Source organism: Pogona vitticeps, chromosome 5, assembly GCF_051106095.1.
Source record: "Pogona vitticeps strain Pit_001003342236 chromosome 5, PviZW2.1, whole genome shotgun sequence".
In the NCBI taxonomy this organism is placed as follows: domain Eukaryota; kingdom Metazoa; phylum Chordata; class Lepidosauria; order Squamata; family Agamidae; genus Pogona; species Pogona vitticeps.
This window is the reverse complement of record NC_135787.1, coordinates 20,897,362-20,921,691: the sequence shown is the minus strand read 5'-3', so window position 1 is coordinate 20,921,691 and position 24,330 is coordinate 20,897,362. Positions and strand designations below refer to the sequence as shown.

The 24,330-nt window shown below is 41.1% G+C and overlaps 1 protein-coding gene across 2 annotated transcripts in view; it reads right to left on the bottom strand.

Annotated features, from left to right (window-relative positions):
• Window positions 1-17,622, bottom strand: part of DAPP1 (dual adaptor of phosphotyrosine and 3-phosphoinositides 1) — a 43,243-nt gene extending 25,621 nt beyond the window's left edge. The window contains exons 1-2 of one of the 2 annotated variants that reach the window (XM_073001875.2): window positions 17,530-17,622; window positions 11,627-11,786 (exon numbers count right to left, since the gene is read on the bottom strand). In XM_073001875.2, coding sequence (XP_072857976.1) covers window positions 11,627-11,736 — 110 coding nt within the window. In that variant the 5' untranslated portion in view covers window positions 11,737-11,786; window positions 17,530-17,622. Of the gene's footprint in view, window positions 1-11,626; window positions 11,787-12,103; window positions 12,250-17,529 lie in introns of those variants that run through there. The other variant, XM_073001876.2, reaches the window with a different exon arrangement.
• Window positions 17,623-24,330: the final 6,708 nt, after the last annotated feature.

Sequence of the window (24,330 nt, the reverse complement as noted above, 5' to 3'; positions counted from 1 at the left end):
GGGGAAAACTGACAGAGAAGAGGGGTTTTTGAATCCCCAGCCCAAGCATGGCTAGGGGGCCCTCCTCCATAAGCTACCATCCACCCATGATTGAACAGTCCGAGTGGCTTCTTCTGGAAGCTCCCCATTGCATGAAGGCACTCAGGAAGAAGATACAGTATTCACAATGGTGACAGCTGGAGGTACCCCCCCCCCCCGGATGCAAACTGGGTCCCCTCAATAAGTCCTGAGTTGACCTTGACTTCCATCCACTTTATACTCACAACCTATCCTGTGAGGTTGATTACACAGTGGGAATGTGACGGGCTCAAGTTCATCCAGTGAGTTTCACAGCTACGTGGAGACTTGAACTACAGTCTCCCAAATCCTGATCAAACATTCTAACTACTACATACCACTGTCTCTTTCCCCCCTGAACTCAGTCAACACATGTTCTGGGTGCCTAGGGAGGGCTCTGAATTCCTGCAGGGGGAAAAAACCACAGAATTAAGATACGCAGAGTCCAGCGCTGTGGGAACAATGCGGCTGCCAATGTTGTGCAATGAATCAAACTTTTGGCAGGTCACCAGAAGTGCCTAATTACTTCAGGTTGTGGTAAATTGCTTCATTGTGCAGTGAATAAGCAGCGTTCACAAAACCTTCTCTCTCTTGTCTTGAGCTACCAGGCCAGAACTCACTACAGACCGAATATTCTTCCCAACAACCACCATGTGCTAAAGGGTATCATAATTCCGTCATCTGTCCAGAGAGCAGAATGAAACAAAGTGGATCAGTGTAAAGGCACACTCCAGTAAGACTTGCGCCTTTTCCAAAAACCATTAGTTGCTGTTACAGTTACAGTTTTTAAAGGGAATTATTTTCTTCCCCATTATTCAAAGGTAACACAAATAAACGTTGTTTTAGCTATTTAAAAAAAGGCTACATGCCCCTGGTCTGTGGTACCAATAAGACGGCCACATGCCTGCTTTTCAGGGTGCCGATCTGTATCTGAACAGCTGCTAGAGGACAGTCCTCTGAAGTTGTTCTCCATGGGGCATGATGTTAAGACCAAGCCTGATTTAAAGATGAATACCCATAAAGGAGATGTCAAGGACCATGATGTTACTCACCCATCCAGAGAGTGAGCAGGCATACAACCAACTAGTCACTCTTCCACATTATATATAGCCTTTTTTGCATCTGGACATATATATCAACATATGCAATATTATGCAGATCAGTGCCCTCCTTTATCTTCCTCTTTGGTGCTAAATGCCCTCCTTTTTGGAGGCTAGACAGCTCCGTGAGTTGGAATACTTGGCTGCAGAACCAGGAGTTTGATTCTTCACTGTGCCTTCCTGGAGAAGAGCCAGCCTGTGTAGCCTTAAGCAAGCTACACACACCCAGAGAGCCACCAGAACAAAGGGCTTGTCTGCCACTTCCAAATACTGTACTTCATATCTAGAAACCTTTCATAAGGTCACCATACGTTGGAATTTACTTGATGGCATGAAATTTTTAATTAAGTGGCTATCATAAGTAGAAAGCACGCCTAAATAGTGACCCATACGGCCCCTGTAAAAATATGCATGACAACACACTTCTGCCAGAAAACAAATTATTCCTTGTTATGTTAGACCTATACTATAACTTAAATAAGCCTTGTTGCTATCATGTCCTGTCAAGTCTCTTTCAATGTATGGTATGAGTGAATGATCTTCAAAATGCTCTGTCGTTCAAAGGCTGGCTCAGTTTTTGCAAACTCAAGACTGTGTCTTCCTTTATGGAGTCAATCAATCTTACATTTACTTTTCATCTTTTCCTTCTGCTGTCAACTATGGCAAATAAGCCTTAGTTATTGCAAAATAAACAAATTATGGGTGACACATAAATTAGAACTACTGTAGTTACTTCCAACCTCCAAATACGTCAAGTACTGAAAATTACATACAGCATTTCTGATAATTTTATTAAACTGCATTTTAAAGAGCCAACTCCCTTGTAGATGAAAGTTAAAATTCAAATCAAGAGAGTTATTCTACAACATCAAGTAGGTCAACCTGTCTGTACATCTGCTTCAATACTGTCTTCTCCAACAGCTGCTTAGAGGATATAGAAGCAGCCTCCATGAAGAGTGGAAAAGCATTGTGAATACACTCAGGTATCCGCTGGGCAACGGTGTGTAGTCAGCAAATCTTTACTTCCAGGAGTGTTGCACGGCAACAGCACCAAATCCACCCACTTCATGGACGCCAATCCGCCCTGGACAGTGGCTGAAGTCAAAGAAAAGTTTCTGCCCACATCTCAAGCTCTGGTCATAAACAATCTTTTTGTCTTTACATTTTGTTTTTTTGTTTTTGCCAGTATTTCACGTGTGCAATGTTCAGAAAGAAAGAAGGAAAGAAAGAAGGAAAGAAGGAAAGAAAGAAAGAAGGAAAGAAAGAAGGAAAGAAAGAAAGAAAGAAAGAAAGAAAGAAAGAAAGAAAGAAAGAAGCTTTCTAGGGCCCATGTCCAAGATTTTCTGTATCAACTACTAGCTGTTTTTTTAAATGGCAAATGGACAGTTCAACGTAAGACATTCTTTCACATAAAAGTATATGCAAAAGTTGGGCACTCATATGAATTTTTAAATGGATAACTAGATGGCTTTCTGGACTCTTTTTTTGAGTTCTACACTTCAGTCTCTATGTATTATTGTATATGGGCTCTGTAACAGCACTGCCTACTTGAGAATCCCACATACAGAAAAAGTAGGAGAGAGAGCCAGAGAGTGCAAACACATGTAAGTGAAGCTTTCACACATTATTATAGTGAGAAAGATGGCAGGGTACACAATGTCCCTGCCAGAGTGCCGTCCCTCATCCATGGAGCAAGTCATGAGCCCAAGCTCAGGATCCCCAAGACTGAGAGGAAATCACTCCCTTCAACAGAGAAGCGAGAGCTGAGCAAGAAAGAAAAAAAACATTTGTGACAATGATGGAGGATGTAGAACAGACAGGGAAGTTGAAGGGTCTAGGTAGGAGAACAGATGGCTGGTTCAGGACAGGGAAGGAGTGACAGAATTAAAATGGGTGTCAGCTGAAAAAGGAGGAGGAGGGGATATAAATAGAAGTTAAGGCAGAGGAAGCAGGTGAAGCCGGATCTCGTAAGGGTGGTAATGGATCTGGTTAGAAAATCCCTGAACAAAAAATGGGAGCAGTTCATGGTGGAGAAAAGGCTGAGAGGAGACAAAGAGTAGTTCCAGTAAAGTTTTCCAATTGGGGCGAGCAAGATGCTCAAGAATAGGCAAGGAAGATCAGGGAGGAGAGAGCCCCGCTGGCAAAGAGCGTTTCCTATCAAGACTCCAACACTTGGGAATACTTGTGAGTGGGATTCAACGGGTCTATGCCAAGGGCATCTGGAGGGAATGGAGTGCCCTTACTATCGGTTCCACATGATGCCACATTGATGGACTCCTCTTTGGAGAAGGGTTTTGAATTGTTGGACTTTGATGTTTCAAATCCGTTTGAAAAACCAGAAGCTAGCCCCTTTCCTCACACCATTGTGCGAGGAAGAGAAGTTACATATTCCTGTCAATGTTGAACATTTTCTAGATGCACCTACAATAAATCCTGTTGATACGATTCATGGTCAAGTGTCATGTGTTGCCAGGCTAGACACTGAAGTAAAGGGAATAAAACCTTCTCAAAGTAACAAGCCCTCACAATTATAAGCAGTTGCAGATTTCAGATATAACATTAGAGCTTTAAAAATGCAGCATTAGGAACAGCATACATACTGCATTGATACTGAACAGATACTTAGGGTTTTGGTTAAAACTTGCATCTGTTGTATAATACCAGTCAATGTTTTTTATAATTGTGATTGACTGTGCCTGGTATTTTTGAACTGATGTTGTTGCTGCAAAATTGAAAGCACCGGTTCCACTTACTAGATGGAGGAAGCACAGACTTCACATTTATTGTTATCACTGAACATATTGAGATTGTCAATGACTCATGTTTGGTGTTTACTTTCTCTAGATGTGATGCTGAAACTGATTTGTGAAATATGTGTTTGTAGCAATTTAGGAGCATGCTTTGGTACTGGAGTTACCTCTTAAGACTAGTCAACATTTTCCCCTCCCACTGCTTCAGGTCTCACAAAATAAATGAGAGCAACAGCCTGTATTCAAGTTAGTTTCATCCCCATTCATGTTTGCCTTAATTATGGCCTTCCTTGCAAAGCAAAGCTACATCCTTTATACAGTCCAACATTGTCACAGTAAAGTCTTTCAAAACCAGTTCTCTATTTTGCAAATTCTCTTAAAATACACTATATTTCAATCGCTTATATTTTTTAAAATAAATCTACAACTGGGATGGGCCCAATCATGTCAAGCTACTCACTGCCCTCCTGTCAAAATGGCTGTTTCACTGTCCTTCAGAGTGAGAGAGAATGTGCAATTTGTTTACAGTAAGGAAAATAACACTGGTCTTGTTCATCACAAACTGTGCTACATTTGAATAGTATAATAAAAGTTCTCTTCTACGGTACCCTTCCGACTCATTAAACTCAAGCAGCATTTTTCATGAGGTGAACTTTGGGATGGTAAAGAGCCTTTCCTATCAAGCTGTGACCCCAGGGAGGTGTAGCAACAGATGATTTTGTATTACTTCACTTTACAGGTTAGAATATATTTTAATTACCCAAGCATTGAGGTTCTATAAGCTGAAACCCTGTATTCAATGGGTTTTTCCCTCCTGTTTTTGTTGTCTCAGTTATACTGGTTATTTTGTTCAATCTGCTTTTTGTTCATTGGATTTATGTTTTGCAAACCCTTTTAGCCTAGTTCTGTTCCATAACTACTACAGGAGTAGGCATCCTTCAGTCTCAAAAGACTATGGTAATGTGTGCTCTGTATGGAGGACTTGGAACAGCGTCTAGTGTGGCTGAGAAGGCCAATTTGAGAGTGACCATCCCTTGCAATCTGAAGACAAATACAATCTGTCCCTTGTCCAGCTCCCTGATTTTGCTGGGTTTGGGACTGTCTCTTTGCCTCAGCCTGCTGAACAAGTGTCTCTTCAAATTGGGAGAGGCCATGCTACACCACCTGCCTCCAGGCTGAATGCTCAAATGTCAAGGTTTCCTATCTGTTGAGGTCCATTCCTAAGGCCTTCAGATCCTGCTTGCAGATATCCTTGTATCGCAGCTGTGGCCTCTCTCTGGGCAATTTCCCTGCACTAATTCTCCATACAGGATATCTTTAGGAATCTGACCATCAGCCATTCTCAAAACATGCCTAAGCTAACGTAGACGTCACTGTTTCAATAATGTATACATGCTAAATATTCCAACTTGTTCCAGGACTACTCTGTTTGGAACTTTGTCCTGCCAGGTGATACCAAAAATGTGTCGGAAACAACGCATATGGAACATGTTCAGCTTCGTCTCCTGCTGTGCACAAAGGGTCCAGGACTCACTGCAATACAGGAGTGTACTCAGGACACAGGCTTTATAGACCTAGATCTTGATATATGCCATCAGCTCTTTGTTAAGCCACACTCTCTTTGTGAGTCTAGAGAAAGTGGTAGCTGCTTTGCCAATGCATTTATCCAGCTCGACATCTAGAGAGTGAGTGTCAGAGATAGTTGAACCAAGGTACACGAAATCATGAACCACCTCCAGTTCTTGTGTAGAGATGGTAATAGAGGGAGGTGAGTCCACATCCCGGCCCATGACTTGTGTTTTATTCAGGCTGATTGTTTATCCAAAATCTTGGCAGGCCTTGCTAAAACGATTCATGAGTTGTTGGAGGTCTTCAGTAGACTCTGCAAAGAGGAAGTCCTGCATGCATTTCATTCCTGCTCTACAGACAAGTCATTAAGGTCAAGAAAGCAACAATACTGAGGTTTCTGAGAGAATTTTAAAGATTTCCTCATTTAGGACATGAGAATTGTCACTTTCAGTTTAGCTGAACACCCACCACCACAACAGATGGGAAATGATGTCCTGTTCCATTGCTGATGTAGCCAGAAATATTCTCACATGGCTAACCTTGTTTAACCTATATACAGACAACCACTGTAAAATGGTTCCCAAACTTTTCAGCAGCACACCTCCTTTTTGATACCTCCTCACCTCTCCTTGATCTTTTTAACAAAACAATTCAGTTTATCGTCTGACATCTAGTAATCACCCTAACATAGTAAGAAGTTTTTTAAATGGCACACTTAAATAACCACACTTAGTACTGTAATGGGATTTAACCGCATGGGCCAGAAGCCCATGAAGGAAAAAAAACCCACTGAGAGCAGTAATTGCAGACGTTTCCCCTGTTTAGTGGACATTGGTTGCACTCATGGCTGTGCACCCATTACAAAATCAGGACAGCTCAACGGGAGGAGGAACTGTGTGTGATTATTGTTGCACACACTGGTTCCCAACCACATTCTAGCCTTTGGGTCTGTTTAAATCAATGATAATGTAATCATTTAAATTCCCAGCTGGACTGCAGATTGGGAAGGGGAGAGGAATTAACACTACAAACAATGAACCTTTATTTGGGAATAAGTGTAAGGGTCTTTACACAATGGGATACAGGGACAGCAGGAAAGCAGAAGTCTTGGAGTACAGAAGAAACTCTAATGTTCTACATTGCAAGACAATGAAAATGGGTGGAGGGTGAACAAAGGACAGTTAGGTTCCCAAGAGAAGGCCATTAAACAGGGCTTCCCCACTACCTAAAACAGAAATCTGTCTCATGCTGGTGGTTGGGTGGATAAAAATCAATGAGTTTGAACAATCAAGTTGATTAAAATCATGATTAAATTTTTAAAAAATGGATTTTTGGATGACTTTAAAATGACTTTTTTATTTAAATTGTGATTTAAATCAATCTGATTTTTTAAAAAATATTGACTTTTATGCACCCTGCCCTTAGGAATTTCTTCACATCCCCCAGACTGGGAGCCAAAGTGCTCTATAAGATTGGAAAATGTAGTTCAATATTAATAAGGTTGCTTAAACAGGGCAAGTCACATATATGGAGACTATGAAGAAACATGTCAGTAATGTGGAAGCAACAGACACCTTTATTCACATTTGGTAAGACTATCCCCTTTGGGAAGGAATAGTACGTGCAATATCAATAATTCGGTTTCTATATTTTGGGACCTTATGACTGTTATATAGATCAGGGATCCCCAACCCCCAGTCCGTGGCCCAGTGCCAGTCCATGGGCTTCCTGCAACTGGGCTGCGGAGACAGTTCTCCACCCACCCACCCCCGCATGCACAGTGGGCGTGTTGCGCTCGCGGAGGGGCGTGTCGTGCTTGCGCACATGCGTGAGCACAGCACACCCCTCTGCAAGTGTGACACGCCCACCCGCGAGCATGACACACCCACCCATGAGTGCAGTGGCGCCACTGGCCCCCCCCATGCACAGAGCCTGCACACACACCCAACCGGTCCGCGGTCCCAAAAAGGTTGGGGACCGCTGATACAGATGACTGAATGCTTCAGATAAAGAAGCAGTTTTTAGGGTTTTGGTTGTTGTAGGTTTTTCGGGATGTTCTGGAGGATTTTTTCTTCCTAACATTTCACCAGTCTCTGTGGCCAGCATCCTCAGAAGACAGGAGTTGGAACTCTTTCTGTATTCTGGTGTAGTGTTTGGGACAGTTGAGTACCTGTAGTTGTGGGATCAGCTTTTTGTCCTTTTCAGGAGATTGGGTGATCATGGTGATCGGGGTGTTTTTTATTATAGGTGTATTGTTTTGATAAGGGGGGACATAATCTGTCACTGTGACTGATGGGTGTCATTAGCTAGTCCTTTGTGTGCAGTGATCACCGGTCCTTGTGGCTGGGTAGAGTTCGTTGACATTTTTGCAGGCTGTATTTTTCAGTGCTGGGAGCCAGGCTTTGTTGAGTTTTAGACTTTCTTCTTTTTGTTGAAGCTTTGCTGATGTTTGTGGATTTCAATGGCTTCCCTGTGTAGTCTAGCATAATCATTGCTGGTATTGTCCAGTACTTCTGTGTTTTGAAATAGGATTTCATGTCCTGCTTGTTTCAGGGCATGTTCAGCTACTGCCAATTTTTCCAGTTGTTTTAGTCTGCAGTGTCTTTCATGTTCTTTGATTCTGGTGTGGATGCTATGTTCTGCGGTCCCAATATATACCTGGCCACAACTGCAAGGTATCCAGTATACTCCTGCAGTGGTGAGGGGTTCCCTTTTGTCCTTTGCTGACCATAACATTTGTTGTACAGTAGTTTTGTTTACCAGAAAGTGACAGAATAATATTGTAATATAATCTTAGAATTACAGAGCTGGAAGAGACCCTATGGATCATCGAGTCCAGCCTTTGTCAAGGAGGCACAATGGGGAATCAAACTCCCAGCCTAAACCATTGAGCTATCCAGCACTTCAACCCTACTTCAAGGTTTCAGAGATGATTGTGTCAGCAATGTTAGCAGACACATACAAAGTGAGCCCTTGAGCAATCACAATAGCAATAACTGGTGCCAATATAACTCTCCTAGCTGTTCTGTGCTAATTAAATATTTGCAGTGCAAGAGAAAACCCTGATCTTGATTAAGCCCTCATCTTTATCTTTAAACTCTTCATCATAATCAAAACACAAAAGCTAAGCTTGCAACAAGAGGCTCATATTGTGACTTTATATTCATTGACCAATCAAACTGATATTCAGAGAAGGCGCAGATACCAAAAAAACAACACACACACACACACACACACACACACACACACAAGAGGAGTAGCCATGATACCTTATTACTGCGAACACACAAAGACATCTTCTATAGCATCATAAATACAAGTGGATAATAGCCTCAACTTTCAGGTTTGCAGTGTCAAGGCGTTTTCTGTTTCTTTGTTTTGTTGTGTTTTACTAGAACTTCAAGATCTACCAACCAAAGCTTAGTGCAAAAGATATACACTTAGAATTTGTGTTGATTATTCAAATGAAACAGAGCTCATTGTCCTTCAACCACACAAAAATGACTCTTATTATCAGAAGTACTCTTCTTACTGCAAGCTTTTTTTATTTTAGTATTCTAATTAGGGGGATGGGGACTGCTGGAAGAAGCATCAGTGCGTAGGCAATACTGTTAAGCAGCTGGGAACCAGAAATCCTTGCTAATTTATTGCAAATCACAAATAGGCCTATACTAAATCGTGAACTATTTTCTTCTCTTCCTTGCTTTAGTATGTGAAAGGACATGCCACATTAAATAAGTTTATCTTAAAAGCATTCCAAGACTCCAACTCTGTCTCAAAAGAGATTTCCACCATTCCTTTAAGGAATAATAATTTATGAGAATTAGCCGGAAGTTTTTGTTATCCTCTTCCTAAGCTACTTGTGTCTTCAAGCATATCAGAGTGTTTACACATCACCAATGTTATTCCATTACATCATCTTTTGCTTATGTACAAAGTACAGTATTTCATTTCCTTCAAAGATATCACTTAATCTGTGTTGAAGCTCTCTGAATGGTCTTGGGATAGTCACCTACCTGAGAGGATTGTTGTGAAAGATAATAAGAGATAAGAAGCCTGTATCTTATCCTGAGCTCCTTGAAGGAAGGATAGAATAAACAAACATAAATATGTACATAAAATCTTTCAGTTCATACAAAAGGTATAAATGACCAAATGCAAAGCTGCCTGAATCACAATCCTACTTTTATTTCTAATACTATGTTAAGTACAGAGTTTCCACCTCCTACTCTTTCACAGACTCCCGTCCATATTCTTGTAGTACCTCCTTGCTAACTTTACTTTTCAGGAAGATAAACACGATCCACACAAGGAAAGTAATTTCTGCTCATTGCATAATAAAAACTCTGTATTTTTCCACAGGGAAGCCCAACTATTTCATACTTAGAATATTTTCTGCTAAACTCAGAGTAATTGTTGAATTTCAGGAGTCTCTGATCCACAGATGTAGCTTTCTTTTGTCTTGTCATCCTAGCCACAAGTAACGTCACTGTACATAGGGACTTCTGCTGAATGGCAAACCATTCAATTATATAAGCCCCCATCTGCATTTTGGAATCCCCACCCACCTCTTGGTCTTGTTTTAAGATGTCATGTGGCACCCATCTATATACTCCATGCTGATGTTCCAGTGGCTATGAGACAGGTGTGGGTTACGTAAGATTCTGGGCATCCACATTAAGGGGGTAATTCAAACACTCAAGATCTTCGTGGTCTGGAGGTCAGAAACATGTGACCTTTTGGAAATCATGGGGCAGAACCAGAACTGATCTGATTATGAAGCAGGCCATGAGGTCATCAAGTCCTGAATAATAAAACACTCTGTAGCTGTCACTATAGTTCTTGCAGGAGGTTCAAAATCATTTCCTCCCAGCTAACAGAAACTACAGACTTCCAGTGAAAACCACAACATTCCACCACTGGAAAATAGGCAATGGGGGGGGGGGTTTTACATAAGTGACACACAGACAGTTATCAGTCAATACTGTGACAACAAAACAGCTAGGAAACAACACTTCCTTTCCCTCTGTTAGATTTAGTCTTTAAAGCTTTTTTAAAAAAAACTGTCAATATTTCTCATATATAGATTAGGGGATTTTTCAGAGGCTGAACACTTTAAAACACTGCAAAATAGTCTGCTAAGGCTTTTTGAGAGCTAGTGTGGTGTAGAGTGATGGACTAGGATTCTGGAGACCCAGGTTCAAATCCCTGTTCATCCATGGAAATTCATTGGGGGGGTGGAACGGCAGTGGTAAAACCACGACTGAACATCTCACCTACCCTGAGAATGTGAATAAGGTTGTCGTAAATTGGGAGTGACTTGATGGGCCAAAATATCAACCCCAGTGGCTTTTCAATGAATCAAACATTTGTAGCTGAACTCTAGCAAAGCTGTTCTGTTCCTTTAGAGAAACCACTTGCCATTTCATAAAATGTTTTCTCCTCTCTCTCTCTCTTTTTTAACGCTGTTCAGCTCCGGCCAAGAGCCCAAAGGCCAGCAAGGAAACATGCATCTGCCCTGTGACATGCAAGGGAGAAGGAAGCAGCAAACTTTTTGCTGATTTTCAGCAGGGCTCTGATCCTCACCCAAGTTTTCCTCTGTCTGTCTGTCTGTCTGTCTGTCTGTCTGTCTGTCTGTGTGTCTTTAGCCAACCATGCATGTGTGTGTGTGTGTGTATGTGTGTGTCTTTAGCCAACCTTTCTGATCCAGACCAGATGGATAAATCTGGCCTAAATGGCAGCCAGAGAAGACATTCATTTATGTGCAGTTGTTCAAGAGCCTCCACAAGCCAAATGTACCATTGAGATTCACAATTCTGGATGCCCAGAATTATTATTATTATTTTTTGCTACCCTATTTAATAGTATTGTACATGTGGGAAAACACAGAATGTGTAGTTCTAGGGGAGTGGATATGGTAAAAGTAGCCTACACACACACACACAAACACAGAGAGAGGAGGGGGTTCACCTAGCAATAAAGACATAAACGAAGGGAGGGCTCACCGGGAAAGGCCCTTCCGGGGTTCAGTGAACTTCAGCTGGTCAACACCGTCCCTCATAACACACACACACACACACAGTTGTGCTGGGGAAAGGAGAGGGCTCCTCCGTCTCTAGTGCAAGCACGCAGCTGGTTCCAGCGACTTACGGCACGGCCTGAAGCTCCTCTTCTGGATCGCCCCGCGGCCCCAAGCGGTGGTCCTGGCCCGAGGAGGGGCAGCTCATCCTCCGCACCTCGTCCATCTCGGCGCCTCCCATCCGCAGATCACCTGCTGCCGCCGCCGCCGAGGCTGCTCTTCAGCGTCGCTCTGGCCACAGAAAGGGAGAGGTCAGAGAGGGGCAACCGGCCGGCATGCTTTGGCTCGCCTTCCCCGCTGCAAAGAGCCAGGGGAAGTTTACACAGCACCAGCGGGGTTGCGGTCCCCGCTGCTCCTGAGGGCGAATAAGGAAGTGAAAATGCCTGTTCCTCCCCGGCTGAGCTGAAATGCCGCCGGTCCCTCCCTCGCTCGCCCGCCTTTCTGATGCAGAACCGGAGCTCCTCTCAAGAGAATGCAGCCGGGGCTGTTTGGGCTCTCCGGCTGTCTCCACCATCCACCATGAGGTGAATGAAAACAACCAGCCTCACCTGGTGACGGATCTGTCCGTAGAAAGGTGTGCGTCCGTGAGCGCGCACGGCTGAAAGACCGAAACTCTCTTTCCCAGAGCTCAGAAAGCATGCCTTTCCGGACTACAACACCCAGAATCCCCTGGCTGGGATATTCTGGGAACTCTAGTCCCAAGAAGTTTTCTTAGCCGCCATCTTTACATACCTGTTTAGTATTGATGATTTTCTACAAAATGTATCACCTGGACGTTAAAGATTAAATGTCACTCATGGGTGTTTTTTTCTTTTAATCAGAATTTGGTCTTACAGCTAAATAACTCAATGACTGTATCAGCTGTATCATTCAGTATCTCTCCTCATTCACTCAATGCCTATTTCACTCAGTTTCCAGGATTGTTGGGAACTGTCCTTAATTCCGGGGCTAGGAGGCAAGTGTCTCAACATTTCTGAAGAGTTGTTTTAGATCTGTCATCATGGGAAAAGCAGCGAAAATGTCATGCCTGGATCAAAACAGGCCAAGGCTAAGTCATGCACAACTATGAAGTTTTTTTGGTGGCCACCGGCAAGTTTCAATTTTTTCCATTCAACAACTTTGCAGGGCTCTTGCACAAATCAAAAGCAACTTGAAAGCATAAACGGGGAGATGAAAATGCGTTGCCCAAAACTAAAATGATAGGTTTTACACATCTCTTTTGTGAGTGACTGTCTTGCAAGATCAAAATAACCCAGTCTAGTAGCTTCAGAACTGAGATATTTTGAAGGCAACAGGTACCCTGATTCAGGATTGCTGGCACCTGCACACCTCATTGGAGATCGTAATGAGCCCTTTAAATCCAGATTGCAAACTAAAGAGGCAGAGGAGAAGACAAGGCAGCCAAGAAACAAAAGCAACACAAACCTTGCACCCTAGTTAGTAGTATTACCGAGAACATATCTTCTTCCTCCACTTCTAGTTTAGCACTCTAGTTATCTTTAACCAAATGGGGAACAAGGCATTAGGCTTCTTTCTCTGAATCTTTTTCTCATCAGTGTACTGCATCCTGTTCAAGGAGCTGACCTGGTCTGTTTTGCATTATCAGACCCAATTCATGCTGAAGTCCTATAGTGCAGTAGTTCTGGTTCACTTCTGGCTCCCTGCCTAGGCCCCTTGGCTCACACAACAAAGGCTCATGACACTTGCTACACTATGAAATATTGGTTTAGCCTAAAGGGATGAAACTGAGAAACAGCAGAGCTGTGATTAACAGGTTTTTGTATCAGAAAGAGTAGGAGAACGGAAAACGCCTTATTTGCTGTTGACTGCTAAGCCCTTGACACCCTGGTTTAGGGTTTTGAAGATTCTCCTGTGTTATGGATACTCAACTCAGTTGAGGAAGATATCTTGAATATTTGTCCCACTTTGAAACCAAAGGGATACTTGAACTTTGTATTGGTGCTATTGTCAAGGAGTGGGGGACACAAATTGTAGCACCCCTAAACCATCTTATTAGGGGGAATGAGAGACAAAAGAGTGGAGAAGGAAGTTAAGGGAAGAGAAGGAAAAGGTGGAGAGGGAGAGGAGAGAAAGACAGGAATGGTGGATGATGAAGCTACAGCGGAGGGGTCCCTTGGAAGACTATGGCCGGAGGATTCCCCCTCAGGAGACCAGGTTTGGACAGATGACCGGGATGAAGACACAGTCCCCTTACTGGAGGGGGAGACAGGACAATTACTGAACACAGACTTTACATTGGATTGGCCGAGTCCCTAGAATCTTCAGGGGTGTAACCCCTTTAAAGTTGAAGAGTGGAAGCCCCCATCTAACCAGTTGTTAGAGGGAGGAAATGGTTGGAATAACTTCGTTGACACAGGTTATTTGTTGAACAATCCAATAAATGTTACACCGATTTCTAAACCAAGGAAGTCTGTCAATTTATTTGAAGACAAACTGGAGCCAGACCCTGAACCCTCACAAAGTCTGCCCTGGGTTCCTGTGAACTCCTCTGAACTGTGCCCTAGAAATTCCATTATTGTTGTAATTGTTCACAAAGAAATGTTTATTACTCCAAGAACGGATGTTTCAGGTGTCACATGTCACATAGCCCCTTTCTCCTTCATACTTCTGTCATTATAACCACCCTCCAAATAACCCGTATGGATGGATGGATGGATGGATGGATGGATGGATGGATGGATGGATGGATGGATGGATGGATGGATGGATGGATGGATGGATGGATGGATTCACATTACACTGGGTGGTGTACAAACAAGCTAGCATCATTCAGACCCCTTCCTTTTTTTAATCTTTAGCAAGTGAAATAGTGCTGAAAAATTTAACTGAGACACAGACTGTGAGAGTTGTAGCCCAATGTGATCAAAAGAACCTAGTTTGGGAAAAATCTGGCTCAGGAAACTAGACAAGAATCTGATTTACTCATCAACAAGAACAAAAGACACAAGAAATTCCTGGGTTCTGCTCAGACATAACTAAGTTCAATGCCATTAAGAAATTTAACGAGAAAACCAGGCCCTGACATTTCTAAAAGTGTAGCTTAACAAGACTTTTTACACTGAGTTACAAGGAATTCAAGACTAACCAATTGAACCTTGAATATCCAGAGATCTCTGAACCGATACCTTCTAATTTTTTTGTTTTCTCATTATTTCATGTAACATATTTCTCCTTCTGATTCTAAGGTACCAGTCTCCAAGCCTCTTTAGGATTTTTTTAAAAAACATAACCCATATAAAAGCAAAGTGTGCTGCTTATATACCACCCCATAGTGCTTCAAGCACTCTCTGGGCGGTTTACAAGTTAATTATGCAGGCTACACATTGCCCCCCCCAGCAAGCTGGGTATTCATTTTACCCACCTCGGAAGGATAGAAGGCTGAGTCAACCTTGAGCCGGCTACCTGGAATTGAACCCCAGGTCGTGAGCAAAGTTTGGGCTGCAGTACAGTGGTTTAACCACTGTGCCACAAGGCTCACCACCATCCATCAAAGGTGATGGTTTACCAACTTCAGACACTTTTAGATAGTAAGCTGATAAAAAAAATGTTCATTTAACTTGTACTTAATTGTAGCGGCAACAAATAATAAAGCAGTCGAAATGCAGCAGTTATTCCCAACAAGACCAGAGCCACTTAATCAGTGGGATTTATACTAGTGTTAACATATCATTCAATGGGTCTAACTCTAGTCGGGAATAGAAATGGACAGGAACCTCAGTTCAGAGTTTTGTGTCAATTCATACACGTGGCACTACACGTGCTGTATGTTCCCTTTCCCCTGCCTCCCTGGCCAAAGACCCACTCACCAGTCGGAGTACGTTCCTCTCTTCTTCCTCTTTGGTTGTTCAGCCAGTCACCGGCAGGAGCACGAGTTTGCCGGGCTTGCCTCTTAGTGAACAATCAGCCAAGGAGGTGGGGCAGAGAAACCTGTGCTTCTGCCAGAGACTGGTCAAACAGTCGAAGAGGAGGAGAGGAGTGTGCGCCTGCTGGTGAGTGGGAGATTTCGCTGGAGAGGTAGGGGGAAAGGAACTGAGGTTCATGCCCATCTCTAGTTGGGAACAGCCAGAGTGACTGTACCAGAGAAACATTTCCCTAAAATGTCACATGGCACCAAGTTGTTTCTGACTTATGGAGAACATCACTATAAGATGTTCAAAGAGTGATTTATCATTGCCATCCTCCAGTGAGTTTCCCTGACTGGTTACAAATTTGAACCCATGTCTGGTGGGTCCTAACCCTAATCTTCTTCCCACCATACCACATTATTTCTGCCTATTTACCCAACAGAGAGGCAAAATCACTGCGCAGGAACGAAGAATAACAATAGAAGCAATTTGATAAGCCACACAATGCTAGTGCAATCAACTTCTTTGTTGTTTTTAGCTACATGCCTCCACCTCTGAAAATCCAAATAAATTATCCTCATTTGTAAATACAAGTATTAAATGATCACTAACTTAGCTGAAGTCCCAATCAGTTCAGGATTCTCATACTTCAAATACCAACTGAAATCCAGACTGTACTCGCACACAGCTCTCCGACAGCAGGAGATCTCTTGGCCTCTGTTCGAAAACAACAGTTTGTCTGAGGATTATTCCTTGGAAAGGAAAAAAATGAAACTGGCAACTGCATCCATTGCAGCAATCATTGTTATTAGACAATATGCTCTGTTCTCTCATTCATGCGACAGAGGACTTCATTATAGGACCACATACTCACAAAGTGAGAAAAAAAATCTTACTCTGACTCTCTGCTCTGACCCCCCAGTCCAAGAGGCAACTTGATCATCTCTGATGGCCAGCCACCCAGCCTCTTCATAAATACCTCTTGCGATCTGGAGCCCGTCTGCTCCAATCAGAGCTTGGCAAAATCCCTATTTTGTCATTGCGAAGATGCTGAGAGTTGCAGTCCACCCCACCCCAGAGCTCTGAGACTGAGGATACATCTAACAAGTGGTTGCCATTAGGTCATAAGGAGCAGTAGGAAGTTGTTTCCAAGTTTTGTTTCCCCTGCCAAAGAGTGCTTTTCATTAGAAAAGATATCCAGATATTTAGCTGGAATGAACTTGCCGACATTAACTGTTGGCTGGTTCTAGTCCTGCATGACAGATTTTCAGAGACCAACTGGTAGTTTGAAAAACACTTTCATACCCATCCATAACCTTCTTTTCCCCAGGCTAAATGTAACCAGCTCTTTCAACTGTTTATCACAGAACATGGTATCAAGGTGTGTCACTACCTGAGTTACCCCACTCTGGACAAGCTCCAGTTTGCCAATAAAACTTAGCAGATTTATGCACAGATCTACACACACACTCCTTTTTCTGGTTTTCCCAAGATAAGGTTTACTTCACATGTTCAGTGTAGGAGAAAAGTAAAACTACTATGCAGGTGAATTCTCACATGTGAAAAACTTATGCCTTCCAAGGAGGTGGCTACGTAACAAATATGTTCTTAAAGCAGAAACATCACACTGGAATTAGTAAAGTTTATCTCTCCAGATAGTTATTGGGACTACAACTCCCATCAGTCTTAGCCAACATAGCCAAGGCTGATGGATACTGGAAGTTGTAACCCAACAGTATCTAGAACAGTCGTTTAAAAACTTTTAAGCATCAGATAATGCTCCCTTTTTGGTTTTTTAGAAATCCTGATGGCTCTCCACCTCACATTACCACCATCTAATCCACTTCCAACAAGAAAATTCAATTCACAATGAACAATGTTTCAAATTTTTTAAAAATGCACATTTTTAATGAAATCCCAAATTCTAGCAATGAAATTTGTTTGATATAAACAAATATTCTTTATGGAATATTCTCCCCACCCCCACCCCCAGAATTTATTCATGCCCACAAGGGTGGCGTCCCCCTTCCCAATTTGGGAACTAAAAATTGAGAGTTGCCTCATTCTTGCCTTAAAGCCACTTTAATATATGTATATACAGAACTCACTTTTGCAAATGCACTAGTCAACCGCACTCCTTTTCTGCCTCTTCAGATTGGCAGATGCGCTCTGGTAGGAAATCATGCTTCTTGTGTAGGATTGTGGTTATGATGGCTCCGCCCTAATGAGGAAACGGAAGTTTCTGCATGAGAAGTTGAGTAAAGACACAGCTGTTGATGCACTCCAACAAGTGGGAGAAATTGAGAAAGAAATCGCCTCTGGCCCAGCTAGGACAGGAAAATAGCAACCACACAGTGGCCACGTACTGAGAAGCATCTCCCTGCGTAAGAGTGAAGTCAGCTCTAGACCATAAAATGCCACAAGGCTCCCTCTTGATTTAGAACAGTAGATGAAAAAAGGGGCCAAACAATCAGGGACTTCTTAGAAGAAAATATTACAATATTTGCAGCCTTCTCAAAGTCATTTTTAATCTGGCTGTGGCAACACATGCCTCAATTGCATCTCATCTGGATTGCTGCTATTCCCTCTAAGTGGGACACTCGTTTCGTAAGTGTTTGGAAACTTCATTGGGTACAGGATGTTGCAGCCAGACTCCCCCACTTACATTGCATCCATTTCCTGGCACAATTCTGAGTGCTGGCTTTAGATAACTTAGATCCAGGCTATTTGGGGGACCAGGTCTCTTTGTATCAGCCTATGTGGGTTTAAAGATCTTCATGAAAGGATGTTCTCTTGTTCCCACTGCCCTCACAGGCACACTTCCCATTGATATGGAGTAGAATCTTTTTGGTGGCTGTTCCCAGGTTATACGTAGACAGGGCTGCTCCCACCTGTTATCCTCCCAGCAGGTAAAGACTCTTCATATCAAGCAGGCTTTTAACATGAAAAGTGTTGCTGAGGGAAACATTATATGAAGGGAAGAGAGCCAGAATAACTAAAAAGTATTGGTATGAAACAACAGCAAAAAGGAGATATAGGCATACCAAATATAAAAAAATCATTATTTGGCTAATCAGTTGAGATTCATTGGGTGAATTATATATAACCCAGAAAGGTTAATTTGGTGGGAAATGGAACCGTCAGAATTACAGGTGGATAATGAAAAACATCTATTTGGTATGATTAAGAAATATAAAATAAACGAAATTAATAACCCATTTTTAAAGACTATGTTAAACATCTGGTACAAGTATAGAAAGAATTTATGTCCTTTTAACTCTCCGTTTAGGATTAGTGACTGAAATAGAGAATTTTTCTGCCAATATGAAAGTTTATGCAGAATTATTTAAAGAAAAAAAGTGATCAGATTAAAAGACTGGTTGTATAAAACAAGATCGAAAGAACAAATGAAACAAATCCTTCAAAATAAGAATATATCATGGTTGAATTATACTGTATGCAATTAGAAAGATGGACTAATGAATGGGTAAAGAAGTATAATAAAGGTAGAGAATATACAAAGTAAGAACAATTTCTATTATTGTATGAAGATATTCAGATGATGGATTCAGTAAAGAATGCAGTGAGTAAAATTTATAGATTCCTGCTTGATCTAGAAGAAGAAGAGACTGAGAAAGAAGCATTGAAGTTAGTGTGGGAACAAGCCTTAGGAAAAAGAATAAATGATGAAGAATGGAGGAAGATGTGGAAAATGAGGGTTTTACGATATATGCCAGTGAGAATAAGAGAAGATTTTTTTCAAATTGGGTTTAAGATGGTATTTGACACCGAGAAAACTTAATAAAATTAACGCTAGTTATCTGAATGTCTGTTGGAACTGTGAGAAGGAAATTGGTACATACAGTGGTGCTTCGCATAGCGACATTAATTTGTTCTGCAAAAATCACTGCAGAACGAAAATGTCGCTATGCGATATTAAAAAGCCCATAGAAATGCACTGAAACCCCTTCAATGCGTTCCTATGGGCTTAAAACTCACCGTTCAGTGAAGATCCTCCATAGCACCACCATTTTCGATGCCTCTAAAGCGGGAATCAGTCCCTAAACACAGCGGGCAGCCATTTTGTTTACCCAGCGGCCATTTTGAAATGACCAATCAGCTGTTAAAAAATCATCGCTTTGCGATGATCGGTGCCCGAAGCAGGGAACCGATCATCGCAAAACGAAATTCCCCCATAGGGAACATCGCAAAATGATCGCTTTTGCGATCGCAAAAAGTCCGTCGCAAAGCGATTTCGTCGTAAAACGAAGCAATCGCTATGCAAGGCACCACTGTACTTTCATATGTGGTGGGAATGTGAAAAAGTACAAAGAATTTGGAAACTAATCTTTAAAGAACTAAATGACATATCTGAAAAAGATATAGAATTTAATCCTGAGATAACTCTGTTATCAATATTTGAGAATATGGAATATGATAAGATGACTAGAGAATTGATTACCAATTTATTAACAGCAGCCAGATTAATAATAGCTAGAAATTGGAAATCAAAGCCTGAATTTTGAGTCGAAGAACGGTATAATGAAATATGGAATATTGCTATAAATGATGTTAACTTGTAACTTAAAGGTTAAGAAAGGAGAGATGAACAATTTCTATGATATATGGAGCAGATTTCTTGAATATGTGTCAACAAGAGGAAGATGGAAAGCTCCAAATCAAGAATCAATGCATTTCTGGAGAAAAGGACAATAAAGGAAGAAGAAGAAGAAAGATAGAGGAAGAAGAGGATTACTGCAGGAGGTCCTGAGTATGGTGGTGGGAAACACAGTTGATTTGTATTTTGGTTTATGTATTTTATGTTTATGTTGCAGTTTAAGAAAAAACAATTTAAATAGTTCTCCCCAAAAAAGAAAGAAAGAAAAAGAAAATATTTTAAGAGGAGGAGTTGCAATTTTATCTTTTAAATGTTTTTTTAAATTGTTTTTCAGGGATTCTGTTCAGCACCTTTTAAGAATTAATATGTTTAATTGTTCTTAACTGTAATTTATTATATTTGTAATTATTCTAATATTTGTGTTTTTAAAATTATTTCTAGGCTGCCTTGAGCCCCTCTACAGGTAAAAGGTAGATAAATAAATAAATAAGCATTTTGGGGGGGAACTGGTATCCTAAGAATTCCCCTAGAAGTTTCCCTACTCCCTTCACTCCACAAGTATTTTAAGTTGCCTTTTAAACAAATTATCTTTCAGAACTCTCTTTATATCTTCTAGGGTTATAAGGGGAAACTTGCCACGTTGCCACCATAGCCCCTAAATGTTGATTGTCTTCGGCACTACCCATTAATGAGTGTGGCCCTTAGGTTGCAATACATCTGTAAAATGGCCGACTCCCAGTTTACACATGAAACAGAAGGAGACTCTGTGGTCCTAAGGGGACACAGCTTCTTCAGAGAACTGGCAGGGCTGCCATTTTTAATGATCTCACATCTTTTTACCAAAACATTCTGCTGCCCAAGGCAGAGCATCTAGACACCTTAATTCTGAGGCAGAATTCGTCTGATTAAAAATACTGAGGACAAATGAGAGGAGGGTCTCTAATCAGAAAAAAGTAAAGTTAACCATTCAGTCAACTTTTAATAAGACCCCCAAATCTATTCCAGTTGAATTAAACTTGGAAGGATCAAGTTTTTAACAGTGAAGTGGATGCTAAATTGCTGTTTTAACTTAAGGGACTACTATCAAGCCTTATCCGGAAAAAAGTAGAAAAATCTCTAAAGGAAAAAAAACTCTCTCTATGTCTGTTTTGAAAGAAGAAAGCAGTTACATGAATTTGTCAAAAGTCCATTCCCTGTCCTTCCCTCTATAGCTCTTACAGGCACATTCCCTTGCCCTCCACCATTTAAATTTACTGATTCCCAAATGAATCCCAAAAATATTTCCAGGGAGTCAACACTCTGTTTTCCAGAATAGATAAGGAGCTTCTGTGCAGTCATATGGAAAGGCCACCATCATGATGCAAAGATACAAACCCTATGCCAAGCCATCCTAGTGACTGGTTAGTTTAAAATCTTTCAACCTTGCATTATAAAGGTAAAACTACCAGACTTCAAATTAAGATTAACCTTTAAAGTTCTGCATTCTGCATGAGCACCAAGGGACCCCCTTCAATATTCTATGGCTGAAATCCTGTTGTGCAGTTATGCAAACAGTGTAACTTTTGTAAGTGAATTGCTGCAACATGCATTGGCATAATTCAGCATGCAACAAACAATGTCCATGAGGATTTCTTAACTTACAGCAATTTGGTTCTAAAATTTATACCTTTTGCTTAACTGCACAATAAGAATTCAGTCAAGGAGGTTTTCTCCCTGGCATATTGTTCATCAGCTAGCTGGATAGCATGATGGTTTAAGTATCTGGCTATGGAGTAAGTGGTTTGGAGTTCAAGTTCCCCTGTGCTTCCTGTGAGTAGAGCCAGCCTGTGTGGCCTTGGGCAAGCTGCACAATTCCACACTTCCGTAGAAGAAAGGAATGGTTAACCACTTCTGAGTATTCTCTGCCTGGAAAACCCTGAAAAAGGTCACCTTAAGTTAGAATTGACTGAACAGCACATTATTATTATTGAACTGCATGCACCCACCAGGTCTGTCCCTATGCATACCCTCTATTCACTTTTGGCTTTTAGATATGCTGCTTGTGCATAAGCCGAACACATACAAACATCTTCATGATAAACTGGGAGATCTTACCACCACCTGCAAATGGGTAGAAAGAGGTATCCAGGTTTTAAAGTCACCTCGAACACAAAACCAAGACTTCATTCTTCGGCGTAGCTCACCAACAGCTCTGCCTCCTCACCTGGAGACCTGAAGAAGCATAGCTGTTGCCAGAGATTTCAGCATATGTCCTGAGATCAGGCAATCCTATTTAATATTTAGTGGTTGTTATTATTATTATTATTATTATTATTATTATTATTATTATTATTATTATTATTATTATTATTATTATTATTATTATTATTATTATTATTATTATTATTATTATTGTTGTTGTTGTTGTTGTTGTTGTTGTTGTTGTTGTTGTTGTTGTTGTTGTTGTTGTTGTTGTTTTAATATAATATATATTAGAGTAGTCAGTTGAATAGATGGGCGGGTTATAAATTCAATAAATAAATAAATATTATTAGCAAATAAAACAAATCAAACAGTATAATATAACATTCCATTCTGTTATCTATTTTCCAAAAAGAAAAGCATTGCTTCTGTTTAACTTCCTTCCAATTAGTTTTCAATTATTATTTACCTCACCCATATAATAGTACTTTGCTTAATTGTCTTCTCATTCTTTACATTCACAGTTCTTTTATAAATACGTCATTACATAGTTATATATCTATAAGTGACAAAGTGGCTCTTGTTTTTATTATGATAACCTTCTATTAAATTCAGATTTTAACTTGATTTTTCCATCATTCTTCTAAGCATTTCTTTATACCACCCCATTGATTCTCAAATTCTGCTGTATTCTCCTTTAATGATTTTGTCAGTTTATCCCATAAAATAAATTCCTGTAATTTTAATAAACACTCCTCCCCTGATGGTTCTTCCTTACTTTTCCACTGTCTTCCTATTTGAATTCTGGCTGCCCCTTGGTTCATATTATTTTTAAAGTGCAGTTGGGCAGGTCTTGATTAGATCAGAATTGAGATCAGAATATGTGTGAAGGTGAAATTGTACCTCTTATTCCCAAATGCAGCCCTTAGGAAAATCCCTTTTCTATAGTGAATACTTCCTTTAGCAGGAAATTCCCCACTTGCATCAATCAGGAAATTCCCTCCACTGTAAATACTAAACTTTTCTCAGGACCCTGCCTTAAGAGAAAAGCATTAGATGTCCACCTGTACCTGCTTTTATCTCCATACTTATCAGTCTCTTGCCCTGCTGATGTCTTTATGAAAACCTGCACATTGTATGCCAAGAGGCATCTGGCCCATTTACTAGTCTGACTAGTTTGTTCCTCAGCCAGTCCTCACAGTATGTGTGGTGTGGAGGATGATAATAGGGGAGAAGGACTGCAATTAGATAATGCAGGAAACATGCTTTGTCACAGCAGTCATTTCATTCGGTTGCAGCAATGGGAGAGATCGAACCACACGATCACTCGCTCAGCTCTGCCTTGAGACCAGCTTTGTCGAGCTTCTCTCCCAGCGATCACTCTTCAGGAGTCATTCCTTCCTTCAGGCTGAACGCAGTTCCCTGAGTGAACAGCTGCGGATTCTGCTTTTTTAAAAAAACAGATTGTTGTACCTTTCTGCACTGAATGCATTTCAGTGTTGCTTATGGGTTTGTTTGGTTTTTTGCTATTGTATTCATTGAACCTTTTAATATTGTATATTATTGTTACTAAATTCAATACAGATTTTTAAATGTTGCAAATCACCCTGGGTCCTTTTTAAGGACAAAGGCGGGTAAAAATATTTTAAGTAAGTAAGTAAGTAAATAAATAAATAAATAAATAAAAGGAAGAGAGAGAAGCAAGACCATGAGCCCTGCTGAGAGATCAACTCCATCTTGCCCCATTCCCCCCCCCCCTCAACAGTTCCCTTGCTAGCTGCTGATGATAAACACTGGTTTTAATTTCAAGAACCGGAGCATGGATTTTCCTTTCTTCCTCTTCTCTCCTCAGCTCTTTTCCCTTTGTGGTGCTCCTTTTATATTCCAAGCATACAGGCAGGAACATGCTTGTTTTTCCTGGTTGTATATGTATATTAGCTGTTCTGGATACCTTTCGGGGTTGAAGGGCAGGATTAAAACGAGGGCTGTGCACTGCCTTCCAACCTGGCCCATCTCTAAGTATAAGTAGCCAAGTGCACAAAGAAAAGCAGGCCACAAATCACACAAACTCCTGTGTCTATATACGAATGCCAGGAGTATGGGAAACAAA